At 34.3% G+C, this 20,278-nt stretch overlaps 1 protein-coding gene across 40 annotated transcripts in view; it reads left to right on the top strand.

Moving 5' to 3' along the window:
• Positions 1-20,278, top strand: part of trioa (trio Rho guanine nucleotide exchange factor a) — a 784,286-nt gene that overhangs the window by 111,140 nt on the left and 652,868 nt on the right. For all 40 annotated transcript variants that reach the window (XR_012394606.1, XR_012394601.1, XR_012394600.1 and 37 more), the window contains 6 exons: positions 479-709; positions 4,101-4,223; positions 5,525-5,716; positions 6,705-6,874; positions 16,416-16,590; positions 19,917-20,112. Coding sequence is in view for 14 of the 40 variants with exons in the window: in XM_073930886.1 (XP_073786987.1) it covers positions 479-709; positions 4,101-4,223; positions 5,525-5,716; positions 6,705-6,874; positions 16,416-16,590; positions 19,917-20,112 (1,087 nt within the window). In the remaining 26 variants the exon portion in view is untranslated. The remainder of the gene's footprint in view (positions 1-478; positions 710-4,100; positions 4,224-5,524; positions 5,717-6,704; positions 6,875-16,415; positions 16,591-19,916; positions 20,113-20,278) is intronic.

The raw sequence follows: 20,278 nt of genomic DNA, 5'->3' as shown, positions 1-20,278 counted from the left end.
ATCACATTATGCATAACTGGTTCTTACAGGTGCTATTGACTTACTTGATTCGTTTAAAAAACAGACTCATTCAGAAGTGAAACTTCTACTCCAACTTGCCTAATTAACCCAATAAAGTCTTTAAATGTCTCTTTAAACTGAACAGTAGTATCTAGAAAAACATCTAGCCAAATGTTATATGCTGTCATCATGGCAAAGATCAAATAAATCAGCTCTTAGAAATGAGTTATTAAAACTGTTATGTTTAGAAATGTGTTAAACTTCTCAGTTAAACAGAAAAATGAAGGAAATAAATATAAAAGAATTCAAATTTAACAGGAGGGCTAATAATTCTGATTTCAACTGTATGTGAATATATAATTAAAATGAATGAATGAATGATGTATATTATATAACATGTTCTGTTATTAAGAATCACCTAATAACTTCATCCACTTAATGTAGCATAACTGGTTTGTGCAATTGTAATTATTCCCAGGTGAGCCAAGACGGAAAAGCCTTATTGGACAAACTTCAGCGCCCCTTGACGCCCGGCAGTGCTGATTCGCTGACAGCTTCCGCCAATTACACCAAGGCGGTGAACCATGTTTTGGACATCATCCATGAGGTTCTGCATCACCAAAGGCAGCTGGAGAACATCTGGCAACATCGCAAGGTCCGGCTGCACCAGCGTCTGCAGCTGTGTGTTTTCCAGCAGGACGTTCAGCAGGTAACACACACACACACACACACAAACACAAATGCTCATTCACCTAAAAATACCCCTAGATCCACGTGGGTGCGAGTGGCTGCACGTGGCGTGTCATAATACCTTTGGGGGACGATTTCAAAAGCGTAGAGATGATACAAGCGGATGAGAGAGTGTGAAAGAGATACAAAGGAAGGGAAGTGGAGGCTGCATGAATAACTAAAGGGATAACTTTCATTTAACAGATTTAAACATTAATCATTAATATTAAAGTTGCAGTAGGTGATTGTCTTCAGAAACATTTTGTTTATGCTGGTTGAAATTCTCTTCACATATTAATAGTACTGGTTAAGCTGATGTAGATTTTGTTGCATTATGAATAGGTTATATGCACAGAAGTGTTGTTCAGCCACTGAAATCTTCTGATAGAAGATTGATGAGACTATTTTCAGTTTCATGAGGGAGCTTTTACAGCATCGATATTGTGGAATTTTATTTAGTTAAACAACAAAACGTCAGTGAAGAGCGCTAGCCTGCTTTACTGAGGTCAAGTTGGTTTTATATTCACATTGGTTCATTATTGAACATTGACAACCTGTGACGCGCTCCCTATAGTGTTTACCGCTACTCTGAATATTCATTCTAAAATGGCATGTATTTATGGCTTAGTAATGACTATAATTCCTGCATGCCACCAGCTAACCACTAAGCATACAGTAGTCGCTTTAGGACAAAGCGCGAGAGAGAGTAAGACATTTACATTTACATTTGCATTTAGTCATTTAGCAGACGCTTTTATCCAAAGCGACTTACAAATGAGGACAAGGAAGCAATTTACACAACCAAGAGCAACAATGAATAAGTGCTATAAGCAAGTTTCAGGTCTGTAAAGTCTAAGAAGGGAAGTTTTAGTAGTATTAGTATTTATTTATTTTATTTTTTTTTTGTGCAGTTAGTGTGATATTCAGAGAGGCAATTACAGATTAGGAAGTGTAGTGGAGACTAAATAGTTGAGTTTTTAGTCGTTTCTTGAAAGTAGACCAGAAATCCTTGCATGCTTGAAATATTGTTTTGCTGCTACACAACTGAAAACAGGCTAGATAGTTTTTTCGTTAGGAATTGTAGTGTTATAAAATACTATAAAGTTGTATAACTGGCAAATGACATGATCTAGTGGGTTGTTTACTGTCATCCTTAAGGTTGCGACTGGGTGCGTGTCTGTGATTTTAGGGGCCTTGGCTTTGGACGGCAGGGGAGGAACTGTGATTCAAAGATATTATGCTAACGGATGCATTTTCGTCAGTCATTTTGTTATAATGTTGGTAACAAAGTATCCCATTCCCACCTTACAAGCCTCCGCTGCAGATAAATATGTATCAAATAAAATAAATATTATTATAAGGAAAGTTTAAGCCCTCCTGTTAAATTTTAATTATTTTATATTTTTTTCTCAATTTTATATACATTTTATTCTAGCCTAAATAAAGCAATTAAGACTTTCTCCAGAAGAAAAAATATTATAGGAAATGCTGTAAAAAATTCCTTGCTTTAAGATAATTCATAAAACAATTGAAAAAAAAAATGAATTAATTAATAAAAAAAAAAAAAAAATATATATATATATATATATATATATATATATATATATATATATATATATATATATATATATAATGTACATATGTGTGTGTATGTGTATATATGTATATATATATATATATATATATATATATATATATATATATATATATATATATATATATACATATATATATATATATATATATATATATATACATATATACATACATATATATATATATATATATATATATATATATATATATATATATATATATATATATATATATATATACATATATATATATACATATATATATATATATATATATATATATATATATATATATATATATATATATATATATATATACATATATATATATATATATATATATATATATATATATATATATATATATATATATATATATACACACATTACAAACATATCTTCTCAATTGTTTTATAATTTATTATATTAATATAATATATTTGCTTGTTTTTAAAAAATGATTACTGGCATACTATACTGTTCCTATTTGCTTTACATTGCATTGACATTTACTTTTATTTTGTTTAGTTTATTAACGTGTGTGTGACCAAAGGAATTTAACAATTTCATTTTACCATAAAAAAAATGTAGTGCATTTATAATAACATGTATTTTTTATTTATTTGTTTTACTTATTTATTTTATTTATGATTATAAGTAGTCTAGCAGTGTTTTTTCATTGACTGAAGCTGCAGATCTTTCCCTGTTCCTTATTATGCTGCAGCAAACATTTTTACCACTCATTTTTTCCCCTCCCAAAATTCCTACTTCCCTCAGCAGGTTTGAGTTCAGCATGTAATTACTGAGCGCTGCCGCTTTAATGCATGAGAGAAAACACCACCACAACATCAGGGCTGAAGTTCCCTTAGATCACAGCATTCGGCTCGCAAACAGAAATAGTGGTGTGTTGCGAAGTGAAGGATAAGCCTCTGCTAGATTGTGTTCAGTGTGTTGGTGCAGAGACTGGGTTTCTGCATCGAGGTGTTCGACCAAAAAAATGCAGAGCGGCTCGTTCTGAGGATGAACGAAACTGTTGCCATGGAAACCACTATTCAGGTGCTGAGGATGCAATGAGCCTGACTGAGAATGACATTTTCTGCATGATGGTTTCAGTCCTGGACTCTGCAGTCTCACCTGTCTTGATTTGACCTGCATTTATTTAAGTAAAGTTAATCATTAAAGCATTTTTAATAGTATTTAAGTATTAAGTATTTTGCAGCTTTTGTTTCTCAAAATTTGCAGCATTCCTTGTGTATTTGCTGTTTAACTATTGACAGACTTCACACATACTATAAAATTGTGTTTCTTTTTTTGACCTTAAGAGTCATTGCACTAATTTATAGGAAGCAAACACTTAGAGAAACAATTCAATTCACATATTTCAATAATCATATCTTATATATTAAATTATATATTATGTATTGATTATAAATTAAATATCATTCCAAAGCAGCTTTTCAAAAGGTGCATGTTATTATAATATAGTCAAAATCAGAAATACAGCAATATTTTTTTACTGCATTTTTTTTGGTAAATGGGATCGAATAATTACAAATCCTCCAGGGAGTCACTGTAAACCGTTCTGACAGGACACATTCTTGCCTTAAGGAGGACTGGAGTGCTCTAGTGCTGTATCAGAAATTAATGAATATTTTTTTCTGTGTGTGTGTGTCTGTGTGTGTGTATCTGTGTGTGTGTGTGTGTCTGTGTCTGTGTGTGTCTGTTTGTATCTGTGTGTGTATCTGTGTGTGTGTCTGTGTGTGTCTGTGTGTGTAGGTTCTGGACTGGATTGAGAACCATGGCGAGGCATTTCTCAGCAAGCACACAGGGGTGGGAAAATCTCTGCATCGCGCTCGAGCTCTGCAGAAACGCCATGAAGACTTTGAGGAAGTGGCTCAGGTTTGACACTCACTCTACTATCATTCTTATGGGAGTTTAATGTATACTAGTGACTTATTTTCTTAAAAATCTGACTTTTAGTTACTAGGTTGTCACAATTAAGTAAATTGTTTTTGTGAATTTTGAATTCATTGCTAGCATTTTTGTCTCTTAAATTTACAATTCTAATCTTATAACGTGTTATTCTGAGGAAACAAGTCTGAAAGATTTGTCAGAAATAGTGAGAATCTTAAACTTCAAGAAAGGCATATTTCTGAGAGGAAAAAAAAAAAAAAAAAATATATATATATATATATATATATATATATATATAAACATATATATATATATATATATAAGTTATTATTTTTTTCAAGAAACAATAATGATTTTACTTTTATGGTTTAGTTATCTTTAATGTTAGTGTAGTTTATATGTCATATGACATTTTGTCGATAAATAATTAGAATCATGAAATGCAAGAAACAATGTTGCAGTTTTGAGAAACTAGAAATACAATATGTACTCAGAATTTTCTTTTCAGTTTTTTGACTTGTTTAATTTTGAAGTTTCTCTCTTACATTTTCTTCATTTTTTTAATTAATGAAAAAAAAAAAATCTGAATTTGTGACAAAATCCAACAAGAAACCAAGGCCAAAAGTTGTCCTTTTGACAGTTACAGCTTTGCCATATGGCAAAAAATCCAAAATATTCCTAAAGGTGCCGTTCTAAGAAATTATAATTGCAGTATGTAAACTCTTATTCATTTACACTTATTTTTGCTCCAGAATATTGACTCAACATTTTTTAGTCATGTTTAGTTTTGTTTAGTTTAGTTTTCATGTTTAGTTTCAATTTCATATTATTGTCAAGTAACATAAATCATTTTACTTTTAATGACTTTAGTTCTCCTCAATGTTAACATTCACATGGTTTACACGTCACAATTTAGTTTCATTTATTTTATTTTTCGTTTTGTTGATTGTCAAAAACGTGAAATGCAAGAAACAAGTCAGTTCTGAAGAACTAGAATTACAACATATGCGTATTCTTCTTATTTCTAAACAAAGAAAGTAACAACAAAAACTATTATATTGTTTACATTATTAATTTCTCAGCCTCTCTGACATATCTTAATTTGGGGGGAAAAAATCTAAATTGTAATGTAAATCAAGAAGAAATCAAGACAGCAAGTTTACATTTATGCCATATTATTTAGTTTCAATATTTATTTCAAATAGCAAAGGTGATTTTAAGTATTTTTTTTTAATTATCTTTAATGTTGACATGCACATCTTCATCCACACATCTCTCCTCTTCAGAACACGTACACAAATGCGGATAAGCTTCTGGAAGCGGCAGAGCAGCTGGCCCAGACAGGCGAGTGTGACCCAGAGGAGATCTATCAGGCCGCTCATCAGCTGGAGGACCGAATCCAGGACTTTGTTCGGCGCGTGGAGCAGCGCAAGGTCCTGCTGGACATGTCAGTGGCTTTCCACACTCACGTCAAAGAGGTAAGAACCAGATGCTTGAGTAGCAACGTTAAGATGTTGTTTCTGGCACAATTGGTCTTACAGTAAAACACCTTCTACTGGACTGTCCATGCTTTTAATGACAATAGAAGACTTTTTTTTTATGAAATAAGGCCATTTTTAACAAAGTATTAATGCTAAAAAGGATTTAATTCATGTATTCAGTGGTTTGTAATTGTATATTTATTAATGAAATGTTCTTGTCATAAAAATAGCCTTTGTTTCTGACATGACATTAAATAAAATACATCATCAATATGTTGTTTTCTGCAGTAGTGCTTTAAAGGGCTTTTAAGGGAACACGCAGCCTCCCGAGGAAAGACGTTATAAAGTCAGCCTGTTAAAATCTAGTCAGGAAAAGTTCAATTCTTTGCTTTTAAATATGGAAGATTCTCTGTAGAGCCTTTCCCCGTCAACCATCAAAGCACCTGCTTTTGATACAAATTCACTTCCTTCAGTGGTAATCTTCAAAACAGAAGGCTTCATTTCTCAGATCGCCTTCTCTGAGCAATGCTAGTGTTTTTATGCATAATGTGGAGGGTTTTTTTGTTGTGTGTGTGTGTGTGTGTGTGTGTGTGTGTGTGTGTGTGTGTGTGTGTGTGTGTGACTGTGATTTCTTTTATGCATAATATGGAGGTTTTTGTGTGTGAGACTATTATTTTCAGAGGGAAAATCTATTTAAATGCTTATACATTTCACAATTGAGTTTTTCTGTTGTTGCATATAATATTCACTTATCGGCCATATTAAACAATAGGGTATTTTTAGTTAATGTTAGTTAACCCACACCCCCCCACCCGTTGTGCACTATTAGAAAAGACTACCCTTTTGTTATGTTCGTATTACAGTGAAAATAAAAAATTGACATCTTCCCAACAGGGAAAACCATCAGCAATCAAAAATGCATGATTATATGGTGTACAGTGGGGGGGGTGGGTAATAAAACTGTACATTTGTGATTTGTGTGTAGTTGTGGACGTGGCTGGAGGAGCTGCAGAAGGAGTTGCTGGACGATGTGTACGCCGAGTCTGTGGAAGCCGTGCAGGATCTGATCAAGCGTTTCGGGCAGCAGCAACAAACCACACTGCAGTTCACTGTAAACGTCATCAAAGAAGGAGAAGATCTCATCCAGCAGCTCAGGTGCATCTTCTCATCTGTCCTCTGCTTTCATGTCTCCTTTTGCCGCAGCTTCTTCCTTTCATGTATTGGTGTGTGGACTCAAGCTTGATTAGTGTGAAAGCCAGCTTTTGAAATCTTTCTCTCACCTAGGAAGTCCTAAAATCCTAAATGAAAGAAAGGGATCATTAAATAAATCATGGACATTAAATAGAAAGCATGCGTTAGGTTGTGTGTCCTTCCACACAGCGAATAACACAGCCAGTGTAGTCCATGAACAAATGACTGGATCTTTTTGACTAAAGTACTCAATGTAATCGAGTCAACTCATTCATTGATAGCGGTAAGTTCACAAGTAAATGCGTTTTATGAATTTATTTGCATTATTTACGCATTTTTTAATGCATTTTTACAAATCACAGAGTGTATATGAGCAATATCACATGAGTAGCAGTGTGATATGGCTGTCTAGGCACTGGTGGGAGGCAAGCGTTGGCTCTAGGTCGCAGGCTGAGTGCAGGAGTTTTCAACACACCCAAGTTTGGCTGATTTCTTTCACGGCCTCCAACCCCGCTCCCGCGAGCCAAAATTATAAAGCATGTGCAAACATCATTCACATATTACTTGCTGCGTTTATGCTTGCGTTAATTACATTGAAACATAAAAATATAGCTTACCTGATTGAGTTGAGATGGCTGAGCCTGTTTCTGTGAGGACAACATGGTTGGATTCCTGACACGACTAACCATGAATCATCTTCCATTGTCAATAAGTGTGTGCCATAGCATACCTGCGTCTGATGTACGTACATGTATAGAAAATGCTGCTTCACAAAGCCAAGTTCACAGCTCTGATGGTGTGGTTGAGTCGAACATTGAGCATGTTTACATGGGCAACAATACTTTGAATAGATTTTAAAACAATTAAGACAATACTTTGATTAGGAGTCATCATGTAAACGGTGGTTTTTGATGACCTCAATCCGACTGAAGTCATAACTGAACTAAACAGAAATGATATTAAGACGTGGAGTATGCAGATGCCTGATGACATTAAAAATAAGCATTTATTGTCTGATACAGAAATGGCCACAATTCAATGGGACCACAAAACTAGTAATAAGATATATTATAGGTGGGCATTGATATATTTTTTTAAATGTAGATTTATCTTACTGTAATCTTGGATTTAATTTAGATTAATCAAGGTTAAAATGGCTCGTTTGAATTCTGCCGAAGGCATTCAGAATATGTGTGATACCCAAATAATGACTAAAAGTAAGTCTTTGAGAACGAGTTTCTCAAGCCAGGTGGCGCATTAGATCAGGGGCTCATCTCCTGTTTCCAAAATGCATCACAATCTGCTTGAGAAACTGTTCTATGATAATTAGTGATGAAAATAAATGATCTTCAATAAGATGTGCTTGTGTTTACTAACTGTTTATTCAGTTAAACATCAATTTTGAACTGTGGACCTACATAAGCTCCAAACAGTGAGTTATTATTATTATTATTATTATTATTTTATTTTTATTTTTTTTGATGACCTTAATCCGACTGAAGTCATAAGTGAACTAAACAGAAATGAAAGCAGGATGTGGAGTCTGCAGATATTAGTGGCATTACTGAAGTAAACACCACAGTCAAACTATTACCATCATGTAGGACTTTTCGCCATTTTTTCCGACAAGATCCACACATGCAGCTGACAGTAAAGGACTTCGCAAACACATTGCAAAATGCAGAGGTTTTTTCTTTCCATTCGGCGTTATTAAATTCCACTAAAACAACACTCTTCCACCAGTCCTTACTCCTTATTTGTGTCCAATACCCCAGTTAGTCGCTGGGGCATGAATGAAATGTTCATGAGTGAAAGTGAACTGCCGAACTGCAGTTAAAGTCACCCAAAATTATGTGAAAGTGCAGGAAACGTGTAAAGCCTTAGGCCACAACATTCAAAAAGCACTTCACGTAAACACCTTAATTATATTATTGTCTTTTAAGGCAAATTACTACATTTCAGTAGTGTCTTCCTTCAAAGTAAGTGAAAGGTCCAGATGGGCATCCTTCCGATTTGATCCTGCTGATTTGATTCAGAAGGGCCCTTTTTTGTCAGACGGCTCACCGGTTTTACTTTAATTCACCGTCATTCATTTTAAAAAGCACCTGGTCCATTTTATTTGTATATGTTGTACTCGAACGCATAAACTCTACAGGTGCCTGATAGTTAGATGTGGAGCTAACATTAATCAGAATCACTCTAGTGAACGTATAAAATCGATATATTCGCCTAATAAAATATATATTTTACCTGTTTGTTTGATCTTAAACAGCTTATAAAAACAGCATTTTCAAGGGAAATGTTATATTGTAAAAAATATAATTATTGCAATATCGCATTTTTATTCCATGATCTTTCAGCGCTATCACACACTAATTTAGCTCCATCCATCAGCGTCTGCTTGGCATTTTTAGTCCTGCACATCCTCTACATTACTGTAAGCTGGTGAGTGCGGCTGTGAAGTGCTTGTTGTCCAGTGCTGGTCACGTGTCTGATCTGCATGTGGAAGAGCTGCAGACGAGTGTGATGGCTGAAGATTAAGGAAAGCTCCAGCAGAAAGTGAAGCAGAGGAGTCTGAGAGCGCCTCAGGGCAGATTCAGAGCTCCGCTTGCAGACGATCTCTCACGTGTTCAGCTCTGACACATCGCATCACTACAGCTCTCACTGCAGCAGCACTGGAGGAAAAAGAACAAGGATACACTGGAGAAGTGCTTTCATCTATCCCAAATGACTCAATTTATTTATGCAATAATAACATTTTTTAGAAGTTTAAAAAGATGAGTTCTGAGGATTTTAGAGTTGTGTAAAAGAGTAAAATATATTTAACAAGTTATTGATGATGCATGAAATAAAATGTTATTATTTATTTATTTATTTTATTATATAATCTAAGAGAAAATCTTGGGCTGTCAAGGATAAAAAAAATGCATATCTATTCACCTTATTCTCAGCTGACGAGCGGGCGCTGCCATTTGAATCTTTTTGTCTCGAGACTTCCGGTCACATTCACTTCATTTTTTGACGTTAACAACTGCTCGTTACGCTGCTTGATGTTGCAATTTAATATTTTCTTATTATATTATGCTACTTGGTCTGTGTAGTCATGCAAACATTTGTTTGTTGAGCAAGTAGTTTGGCCATTTTCTGCCGTTTATTATTCCTTGTCATTTCTCTCATTTGCGACTGAATCGGAAGTTCTAAGACAATCGCGAAAACAGGCGCACTTCCGCATTTTAGAATAAGGTCAATATATAAAAGTTTAAAATTAGTAGATTTTTTTTCATCTAAGCTACATTTGCATATTGTAAAATATTTGGTCCTGAGAAGAAAGTTAGGCTTAAAAAAAACATCTATATCATAGAAAATATGTAGTTCTTAAAGAAATGTTATGCATCTTTTTATGAAGGATGTAAAGCCAGAAAATCAAAAGTTCTAATATTAAATCATTAATGAGCTGGTAAAAGTGTTGATGTTTCAAAAAAATGTTGCATATATCAGTATTTATTTATAATACAGTGTAGTTATTCAGTTATATATTTATTTGTTTAAAATTTACACACACACACACACACACACACACACACACACACACACACACACACACACACACACACACACACACATATATACATATATAAATTTATTTGGATGGATGGATGGATGGATAGATAGATAGATATATATGTATGTGTGTATATATATATATATATATATATATATATATATATATATATATATATATATATATATATATATATATATAAATGCATTTTAATAACAATCCTTAAATATTAAATCTAAATAATATATAATTATGTTACTGTAAATGTTATATCTTTTTTCAATATCATCACATCAATTAACCAGTAATAATGATATTTTTTAAATCTAAAATGATTTTTATTCAGTTTTTGCAATATATATTAATTCTTATCTGAATAATATTTTATGCGATTATTTTACTGTAAGTGTAATATTTTTTAAATAATATATATATATATATATATATATATATATATATATATATATATATATATAGTAAAATATCACATCAATTTAGCAGTCACAATTATATAGATATTTAAAAAAAATTTGAATAGATAAATTAAATTGTAATATATTTTATAAAAAATTAATTGTTTTTAAATATCATCCCATCAAACTAGCACTCACAATTATATAATTTCTTGTGTGTGTACATAATGTATATATAATGTATGCATAATGTATGTATAAAATCATTTTAATAATTTAGTTTATACATTTTTTTTTTCATTTTTAATAACAATCCTTAAATACTTGTAAGTATTCAACCCGAAGAATATATTATGCAATTCTGTTAATACAAATGTAATATATATTTTAAAAATAATTTCCCCGACCACAGATGTCTTTCAAATAAAAGCAGATAAAGGCATGTGGCTTAATTCTCCTCCTCCTCCACTTGCAAATTGGTCAGTACACATGTGATTTCTCTCTCTCTCTTTATGGCTCCTACTGTTATTCTCTCTTTCTCTAGTGTCTTACATAATCCTGCTTTCATAACCGGCCAGTTAATTATGCAGAGGTAATACTTAAACCCCAAGAGCCCAGAGGTACAAACAGAAAGGTCCCCAGCTCACACCAACACACCGCTGAGACGTGACGCACTCTCACAAGAGTAATCAGCATCTCACTTACTCTCTTTGCAGGACTGCCATCATAGTATCATAGTAAGTTAGGGTAATTAGGCAAGTCATTGTATAACATTGGTTTGTTCGGTAGACAATCTAAAGAAATATTGCTTAACCACTTAAACTCTGCGACGTCATCGACTTTCGCTTTAAGATTTAAAGGGCTAGGGTTGCACCAGACCCCCGTAAGTGGTGTCGTTTGAAAGTGTAGAATCTATATTTTATCACTTTTCTATATTCATCACTTTGATTTTTATTTAACTGTATAAAAGTTATTCACACTTGAATACACAGTATTTTGGATACACAAGCTAGGTATTTTACATTGGTTCATTTTCATATTTTTTTATATGACACATATACAAGTTATAGCTCAAATGAAAGCTCTTGCCGGTGCTCATACAGTTCTAGCATTCTTTTTACTGAATTATATTCATATGTCAAACAGTTGTCGAATGAATCGCGGTGTTTCCATGGCGCAGAACTGTAAACAATACATTCATGATCAATGAGCAGCCCCAGATAGCACACAGCTGTCATCTCTTACCTTATGCTGTGCCCTTCAGAGCCATTCTCCTCTGTTTTTGAGGGGATGTGGATCAGTAATCCTTTTATATGTCTGATGTGGTTCAAACACAGTGAATTATGTTTGATCAAACAAAAGAATAGTGAAATATGAAAACAATCATCGGTCCCTGTGGCTTGTACAGCACCTCTCATCAGTTGGAATGCAATAACTTTTGCATAGATTATGGTAGAGACATTTTTCTTTTTTCCTATGATTACAGACATGTGCAGAAACCACCAAAATTAATTACAGCACGCTAGACCACACAGAACCTAACAGGTACAATTTCAAATTTGAGTTTATAAAAAAAAATACAAAAAGCGCTTCTTTTTTTAGCTGTTTATTATAACACAGACAACATATACAGATTTTTTAAACACCTTCAATAGTGTTTTATTAAAATTCAAAGGGTTTTCTTTAAAATGATACCAAATTTTTGCATTTACACCTCTGTATGTGGATTTTGGGAAGCTTTTAAATTTGGGTAGGCAAAATCCAGGCGGAAATCCCAAAATATCAGCAGAGTTTAAGTGGTTAAGGGGGCTAATAATATTGACCTTAAAATGGTTTTAAAAAATAAAAACAGCTTTTATTCTAGCTGAAATAAAACAAATAAGACTTTCTCCAGAAGAAAAAATATTATCAGACATACTGTGAAAAATGTCTTGCTCTGTTAAACATAATTTAGGAAATATTTAAAAAGGAAAAGGGCTAATAATCTGTTTTAAGTCCTGCAGAATGATAAAAGCACATCGACATGAGAAGAGCTTCTCTACAGAGAGCTTTTATCACCACCATAACTTTGATTTTTACTTTATTACGCCATTTGTTTTTAATAAAGTTTAATCAGAGCTATCCCGCTTGTGTCCTTTGAGACGGGATGAAAGGACGTCTTGCTTTCTTTCCCCCCATCATTCTGTTATACAATTATTACTAAAACTGTCCCTGATCATTAACCTTTTTAACGAAGAGAGGATAATGTCGCATATTTTACATATTATCTTTCCAGTGGGCTTGTAATCCTCCCTCTCGTTTGGAGATAACGCTTTAAGGAGCATATCATTTCAAATTTTTAATGAATTTTTAATCTCATTAGTGCTGGCTTTTGTTGTTTTCTGACATTTAAATTTCAAGCCTCAAGTCACTTCCTCTAACAGTTGTCGGATTTTGTTAGTTTTAGGGTCAATGTTCTGCTGATCGTTTACTTGTATCCCACGGAGGCTGGAGCTACACAATGAAACTAAAGTTAGCTTTTTAAACTCAATTAGCCCTGTTTTTACTGACTCCAGCATCTGCAGGCGCTTTATTTTCACACTCCATGTAGAATTAATGAACTCTGCTGCGACTGCTCATTTTGCGTGATTCATTCGAAGTGCTGTGAAAGCTGCCATTGAAACTTCGGCTTACACCAAACTTCATTTACTTTATTTATAAAGAACTTTCAAGTCCATAATTTGGGGCCAAAATGCTGTACAGAAGACAAAGTCAAAATATACATATACAGTTGAAGTCAGGATTATTAGCCCCCCTACATATTTTTTTTTTTTGAAAAGAATATTTTTTCAACACATTTCTAAAAATATAAGTTATAATAACTTATTTCTTATAACTGAATTATTTTATCTTTGCCATGATGACAGTACATAATATTTTACTAGATATTTTTCAAGACACTTCTACACAATTTAAAGTGACATTTAAAGGCTAGAAGGTAGATTTTTTCCAATGAATCATGTGTTGAACTCTCCAATCCTCACAAATACCGCAGAAGACCTACTGGAACCCACATGAACCCAAGATTCTCACAGAAATCAGTCAAGTTTGGTGAAGGATAAATCATGGTTTGGGGTTACATTCAGTATAGGGGAGATCTGCAGAGTAGATGGCAGCATCAACAGCCTGAGGTATCAAGACATTTGTGCTGCCCATTGCATTACAAACCACAGGAGAGGGCAAATTCTTCTGCAGGAAAGCACTCCTTCTCATACTTCAGCCTCCATATCAAAGTTCCTAACAGCAAAAAAGGTCGAGATGCTTAAGGATTGGCCTGCTCAGTCACCAGACATGAACATTATTGAGCATGTCTGGGGTAAGATGAAGGAGGAGGCATTGAAGATGAATCCAAAGAATCGTAGTGTAATTGTGACTTCAGCTGAATTTTAAAAAACATACACACAACAACCAAGAACAAATCATAAAACATGATCAAATTCTAGGGAAAATAAATGAGTTTTAAGTGCGCTTTGAAATACAGAAAGAGTGTTTAAGAAGATTTCACTGACATGTCATTTTGAAAAACAACAGAGAAGCTTTGATCACCTTACATGAGATCGTGGGGATCGTGGTAATTCCTTATAGGGTTAAGTCAGAAATATATTCTGGTGCTAAATCATGCATAACATATAATAACATGAGTCCAGTAATGTACAGGAAGCCAGTGTAATTTAATAAGCACCAGAGTAGTTTTCTCTCACTTCTTGGTAACTCAACTCGCTTTATTTCTATAGCGCTTTCACAATTCACAATGATTACCAAAGTGCTGTACATAAAACACATATAACGCATGTAAAATATACATAAAACCAAAAAACACAAACTCACATCACATGATTAAAAGCTAAAGAAAATAAGTGTGTTTTCAGTGACCTCTGATAAGACTCAAAAGTTTGAGCTGTTCTTAAAGAGAGTGGGAGATCGTTCCTTGGAGCCGCTACCGAGAAAGCTCTATCACCTCGACATTTTAAGCGTGATCTCGGAACTTGCAAATAGAGACAATCCATAGAGCGAAGAGATCTCACAGGTTGGTGCATAATAATTAGCTCAGAAATATACTCAGGGGCCAGGCAATAAAGGGATTTATAAACATACAACAGAACTTTGTACTGAATTCTAAGTTGGATTGGCAGCCAGTGTAGAGAAACAAGTACTGGTGTAATGTGTTCTCGCTGAATTCTGTACAAGCTGCAAGCGAGACAGAGAACCCTGACTCACACACAGATACAGTGCATAACTAATCCAAATATAAAGACATTTTCTGCAATTTCTTAAAGGATAGATTTTAACTTATTTATATTGGTATAGATCAGGGGTGGCCAACCCTGTTCCTGGAGAGCCGCCTTCCTGCAGATTTCAGTTGCTACCCATATCAAACACACCTGAACCAATTAATTAGGACCTGAACACCACGTGATAATTACAGGCAGGTGTGTTTGATATGGGTTGCAACTGAAATCTGCAGGAAGGCGGCTCTCCAGGAGCAGGGTTAGCCACCTCTGGTATAGATCTAAGATAGGAAAAACTATTTTGTACCATATTATTAATTTGACAATCAAATGTCTAATGTTTTTTTTACTTTAGAAATATCTTTCCATAAGATAAACTTATTCTCCTTCCAGAATACCTCGGGAAAACAAACTCGGTCGGAAGGCTGAGAGAACTCAGACACACGTTGTGAGAATGGAGATTTCTGCATATTTGTGGCAGTCTGTCTAATAAAATTGCTCAAAACACCTTAATATTTTAGAGGAAGTAGTTAAAATGTGTATAACCAATGATTGATCTTATCCACTCGTGACCCACCCATGAGTAACTATGCAGCCTATTTTTTTGATTACTGGATTAGCGGCAGTACCTGCGGGTATAACTGATAAATGATGTGCTCTTATTGCTTTGTCATCCACATGACGGAACTCGTTGTGAAGATCAGGGGAAAAATTAAACATGCTAGACTTACTACGATAGTGTCGTGAGGTGTTGCAGACATGGTATCGGTTGTTGTGAATTATGCCACAATGGACGAGAAGAAACAATTGAATCTTGTCATGATGTCTATTTGTTGTTTACGAATCTTGACGAATAGGAAATCGTGATGAAATCGTGTGATCTGATCGTGACTTAAGACTATGCTCTGGTTAAATTATGGGTTGTTCTTTAGATTTGATCTTCAATGTACATCATGACAGTTTTTGACTTCCCCAGTATACACTTTGTGTGATCCTTACGGACTCCTTAATTTGACCCCTCTCAATCCTCGAGGCAAATAAGACACTGGAAGTGCAAATAAAAGCATTGTGTCCATGTAAACAAGATACAATTGGCAAGAACAATTCCTAAAATTCCATCCGACCTGGGATTAAAAATTCCAAACATTCCTTAAATTGTTTAACTTCCATTAAAGCTTTGACTTTTCCCAAAGACAGCATTGTAGGAAGCCTCTCTGACAGACTAGATCAAATATAACACCTCTCCCTCTGTCCACATGCAGAGACCTGGCCATCTCCAGCAACAAGACGCCTCACAACAGCTCCATCAACCACATCGAGAGCGTCCTGCAGCAGCTGGATGAGGCTCAGGCTCAGATGGAGGAGCTTTTCCAGGAGAGGAAGATCAAGCTGGAGCTTTTCCTGCAGCTCAGGATCTTTGAGCGGGACGCCATAGATGTGAGTTTACTCAATACATAAGGAAGGCCCTGTTTACACTTGGTATTCAGATGCATTTTGGTCGGATCATTACAGATAGGTGATGGGTTCCTGTTTGCTCTTAATCTTTTGATTTTGTCTCTTTTACATTAACACTTAATTTAATCCATTAAGCATGATTTTGTCCAAGTATTATGTACAAATGAGCATGAGTGAAGCACTTCAAATCATCAGAGATCATAAGTCCAATTAATTTAGCAGGTTTATTATTATTATTATTTTTTATTATTATTATTGAGTTTTTTTTCTCCCATATTTTGGTCTAAAATTGTACAAAAAGCTCAGAAATGTACAAATGATCACAAAAAGAAAATCGTGGAAAGGTTACAGAGTGCATATATTTTTATATATAGTTTTTATATTTGGCACCAGCCTTTTTTACACCTGTATTTGGCTTTTACTCCTTGAGAATGGGTAGAGATAAATCAGACCCCCTAGTTTTTTTGGATTCCTCAATCGCTGAATCCAACACAAAAAGTCGCAAATTTTTGTGATCCTGCAAAATTTTTAATTAAACGCAAAATAATCACAAAAAAACTGAAATAATCTCATAAAACATCCAATTCCAAATGATATAATCCAATGATATTTATTTCAGTTTGCAATTATTTGTTTAACATGACTTAAAGATGTTGCATACGCAGCGCACGTGATGTATTTGAGTGTCTCTTGAAATATGACGTTTCACCTGCTCCCTCACAATCATTACATTACATAGAATGGGGTGGGGGGTTGCTTTACAGCCTGTGCAAAAAAGCAGACATGGATGAAGCGAGAGTGATTTTTTGAATTGAGCGTCTTGTGCGTTTGTCGATTCAGACTGCAAAAGAAAGTGGGAGAAAACATCAAACAAACGGAGCAGTGGAACAGACAGAAAAAGCAAGCAGTTTACAATGATGGAGATTGGTTCAAGGAAAACGGCTGCAGGACATGACCGACAACTAGGGCTAGGGCTAATTCTGGTGCATTTGCAGAAATGCTAATTAATGTACACTTTCCCTGCCAAATAAACAAGCAAATTTAATTAAATTGAAGGACATTTTTGTGCTTTACATGTATGGCTGGTGTTATGATCTGCGTTAAATCGATAAATGATTTCGCTTAACTCTTTCCGTGCAGTTAAGAAAAGAAAATGCTTCCCTGCCATTGACGAGTTTTACAGCAATCCGTGTTTTAGGTGTATTACGGTAGGGGAAGCCCTAATGCGTGTCCTGAGTGAGAAACATGATGTCAGATGCTCTAAGGAGTAAGATCTGAGAGAGAGAGAAAGAAAGTAAGATCGTGGATAAAAATAAGAGTTATGCAACCTTCCTTTGGCTTAATCCCCACCATTTAGATCTGTTTTAGATCTTGAAAGAAGCTTTATTTTTATGATTTGTGTCATTGTGTCAGGTTGCACACCTAACATAGTAGGCTACCTAATATGGCACATATATATATATATATATATATATATATATATATATATATATATATATATATATATATATATATATATATATATATATATATTATTATTATTATTATTATTATTATTATTATTATTTTTTTTTTTTTTTTTTAATTGCAAAATTGTCAGCTAATTTCTGGGAATTACCTCCACAAAATCATAATTTTTATTACAAAAAAATCACAAGAAAAAAATCGCTCATGAAATAGTTTAATAGCAAGCAAGAAATGTTCATGGGCCAATGACATCACCACATTGAAATATATATGTGTGTATATATATATGTGTGTGTATGTATGTGTATATATATATATATATATATATATATATATATATATATATATATATATATATATATATATATATAACCATACATCACAAAATTTTCTGCAAATTTCTGGGAAATCGTAATTTTTATTACAAAAAAATTATTAAAAAAATTGTCAAATATTTTTGATCATGAAATACTTTGATAACAAGAAGGAAATGTGATGTAATTTGTGGTATAATTTGTATCTTCATTTTTACGTATATTTTGTTGGTCAGTTACTAGATAAACAAGAATACAGAATTACATCTGAGATGAAGTGCTTCAAAACCAGTTCACTATATGCTTCAGTGCCAAAACACAAACTGGTTTGTTAAATAAAATAACATTTAGAACTGAACACATTTCCAGATTACCTCGGGAGAACGAACTCGAGTGCAGGCAAGAAATGTTTATGGGCCAATGACATCACCCTACAAAAAAATCACAAAAAAGTGGTCTGATAAATGCATGTTAATAACATGTAAATGAAACAAAATGTCTGTGGGTGACTTTGTTTGTTTTTTACTCACCCACCCTGGTTTTGTTCCAAACCACACAAGTTTTTTTTCCTTCATAGATCATTTAATCTCATTTATTTTCATTATATTTCAGCAGCCATTATTTGAGTGTTCTAATGAGAATAAAAGCCATACGGCTTTGACCTAATGTTAGAAAGAATAAATAATAGCAGAATCCTCATTTGAAATGAGCAATTTCTTAAACTAGGGCAGTTTTCCCATCGTCACACCGTTAGTGACTCCCTGATGTCTAATATGATTTACTAGCGATTAATAAGCAGCAGTCTTCAAGGATGATCTGCACCCAAAAGTGATTACTCTCTCTCTCTCTCTCCTGCCCACACACACACACACACACACACACACACACACAAATATACATTCAAATAGACTTTGTAAAGAGATACAGACACAGACTTTTTTCTATATCCCTGTGGGGACTCTCTTAGACGTAATGACATTTCTACTATACAAACTATATATTCTACCCCGCTACCCCAACCATACCCCTAAACCCGACCCTCACAGAAAAACAGTCTGGACTTAGAATTACATTTTCAAAATATTTCATTGTCTGTGTGTTATAAAGCGTTTTTACCCATGAAGACCTCAATTTTGGTCCTCACAGTGACACAAGTCCCCATGAGTCTGTGTGCATTCAGGTTTAAGTCCCCACCAGGATATAAAAACAAGTGCACACACACAGACTTGTTCTTGTCATAGACATAATGATATTTCTACTACAAACCACATATACTATCCCCTGACCCCTAAACCCAACCCTTACAGGAAGCAATCTGCATTTTAAAATACTTCATTCTGTGTGATTTATTAGCGCGTTTACCTGTCAGTTTTGGTCCCCACGAGTCTGTGTACATTCAGGTTCAAGTCTGTACCGGGATATAAAAGAAGTACAAACACATTAACTTTTATATATAAGAGCGTGTCAAGTCAGGTCTCTCTTTTTCTTGTCCTGGGTGATCTCATACTGTTGTATCTTCTTTTGCAGATTATCTCAGATCTGGACTCGTGGAATGAGGAGCTGTCGCAGCAGATGAATGAGTTTGATACAGAAGACCTGACGCTGGCTGAACAGAGACTGCAGCACCATGCTGATAAAGCCCTGACCATGAACAACCTGGCCTTCCACGTCATCCACCAGGGCCAGGAACTGCTGCAGTACGTCAACGAGGTGCAGGCGTCTGGTGAGTCAATAATGAAGCACACCTATTATCAAACGTCTGTTTTCCAATGTACTATAAACATTCCTCAGAGATTCATTCCTCCTGGAAGCTTGAACTATTGATTCATGGCAGGATAGATCCATGCGTTAAGGTTGTTTACTCCAAATTTTGATGCTAACATCTTAAA

This window comes from Danio rerio, chromosome 19, assembly GCF_049306965.1.
Source record: "Danio rerio strain Tuebingen ecotype United States chromosome 19, GRCz12tu, whole genome shotgun sequence".
Lineage (NCBI taxonomy): Eukaryota > Metazoa > Chordata > Actinopteri > Cypriniformes > Danionidae > Danio > Danio rerio.
The sequence above is the reverse complement of the archived record's forward strand: the minus strand, read 5'-3'. Positions and strand labels throughout refer to the sequence as shown.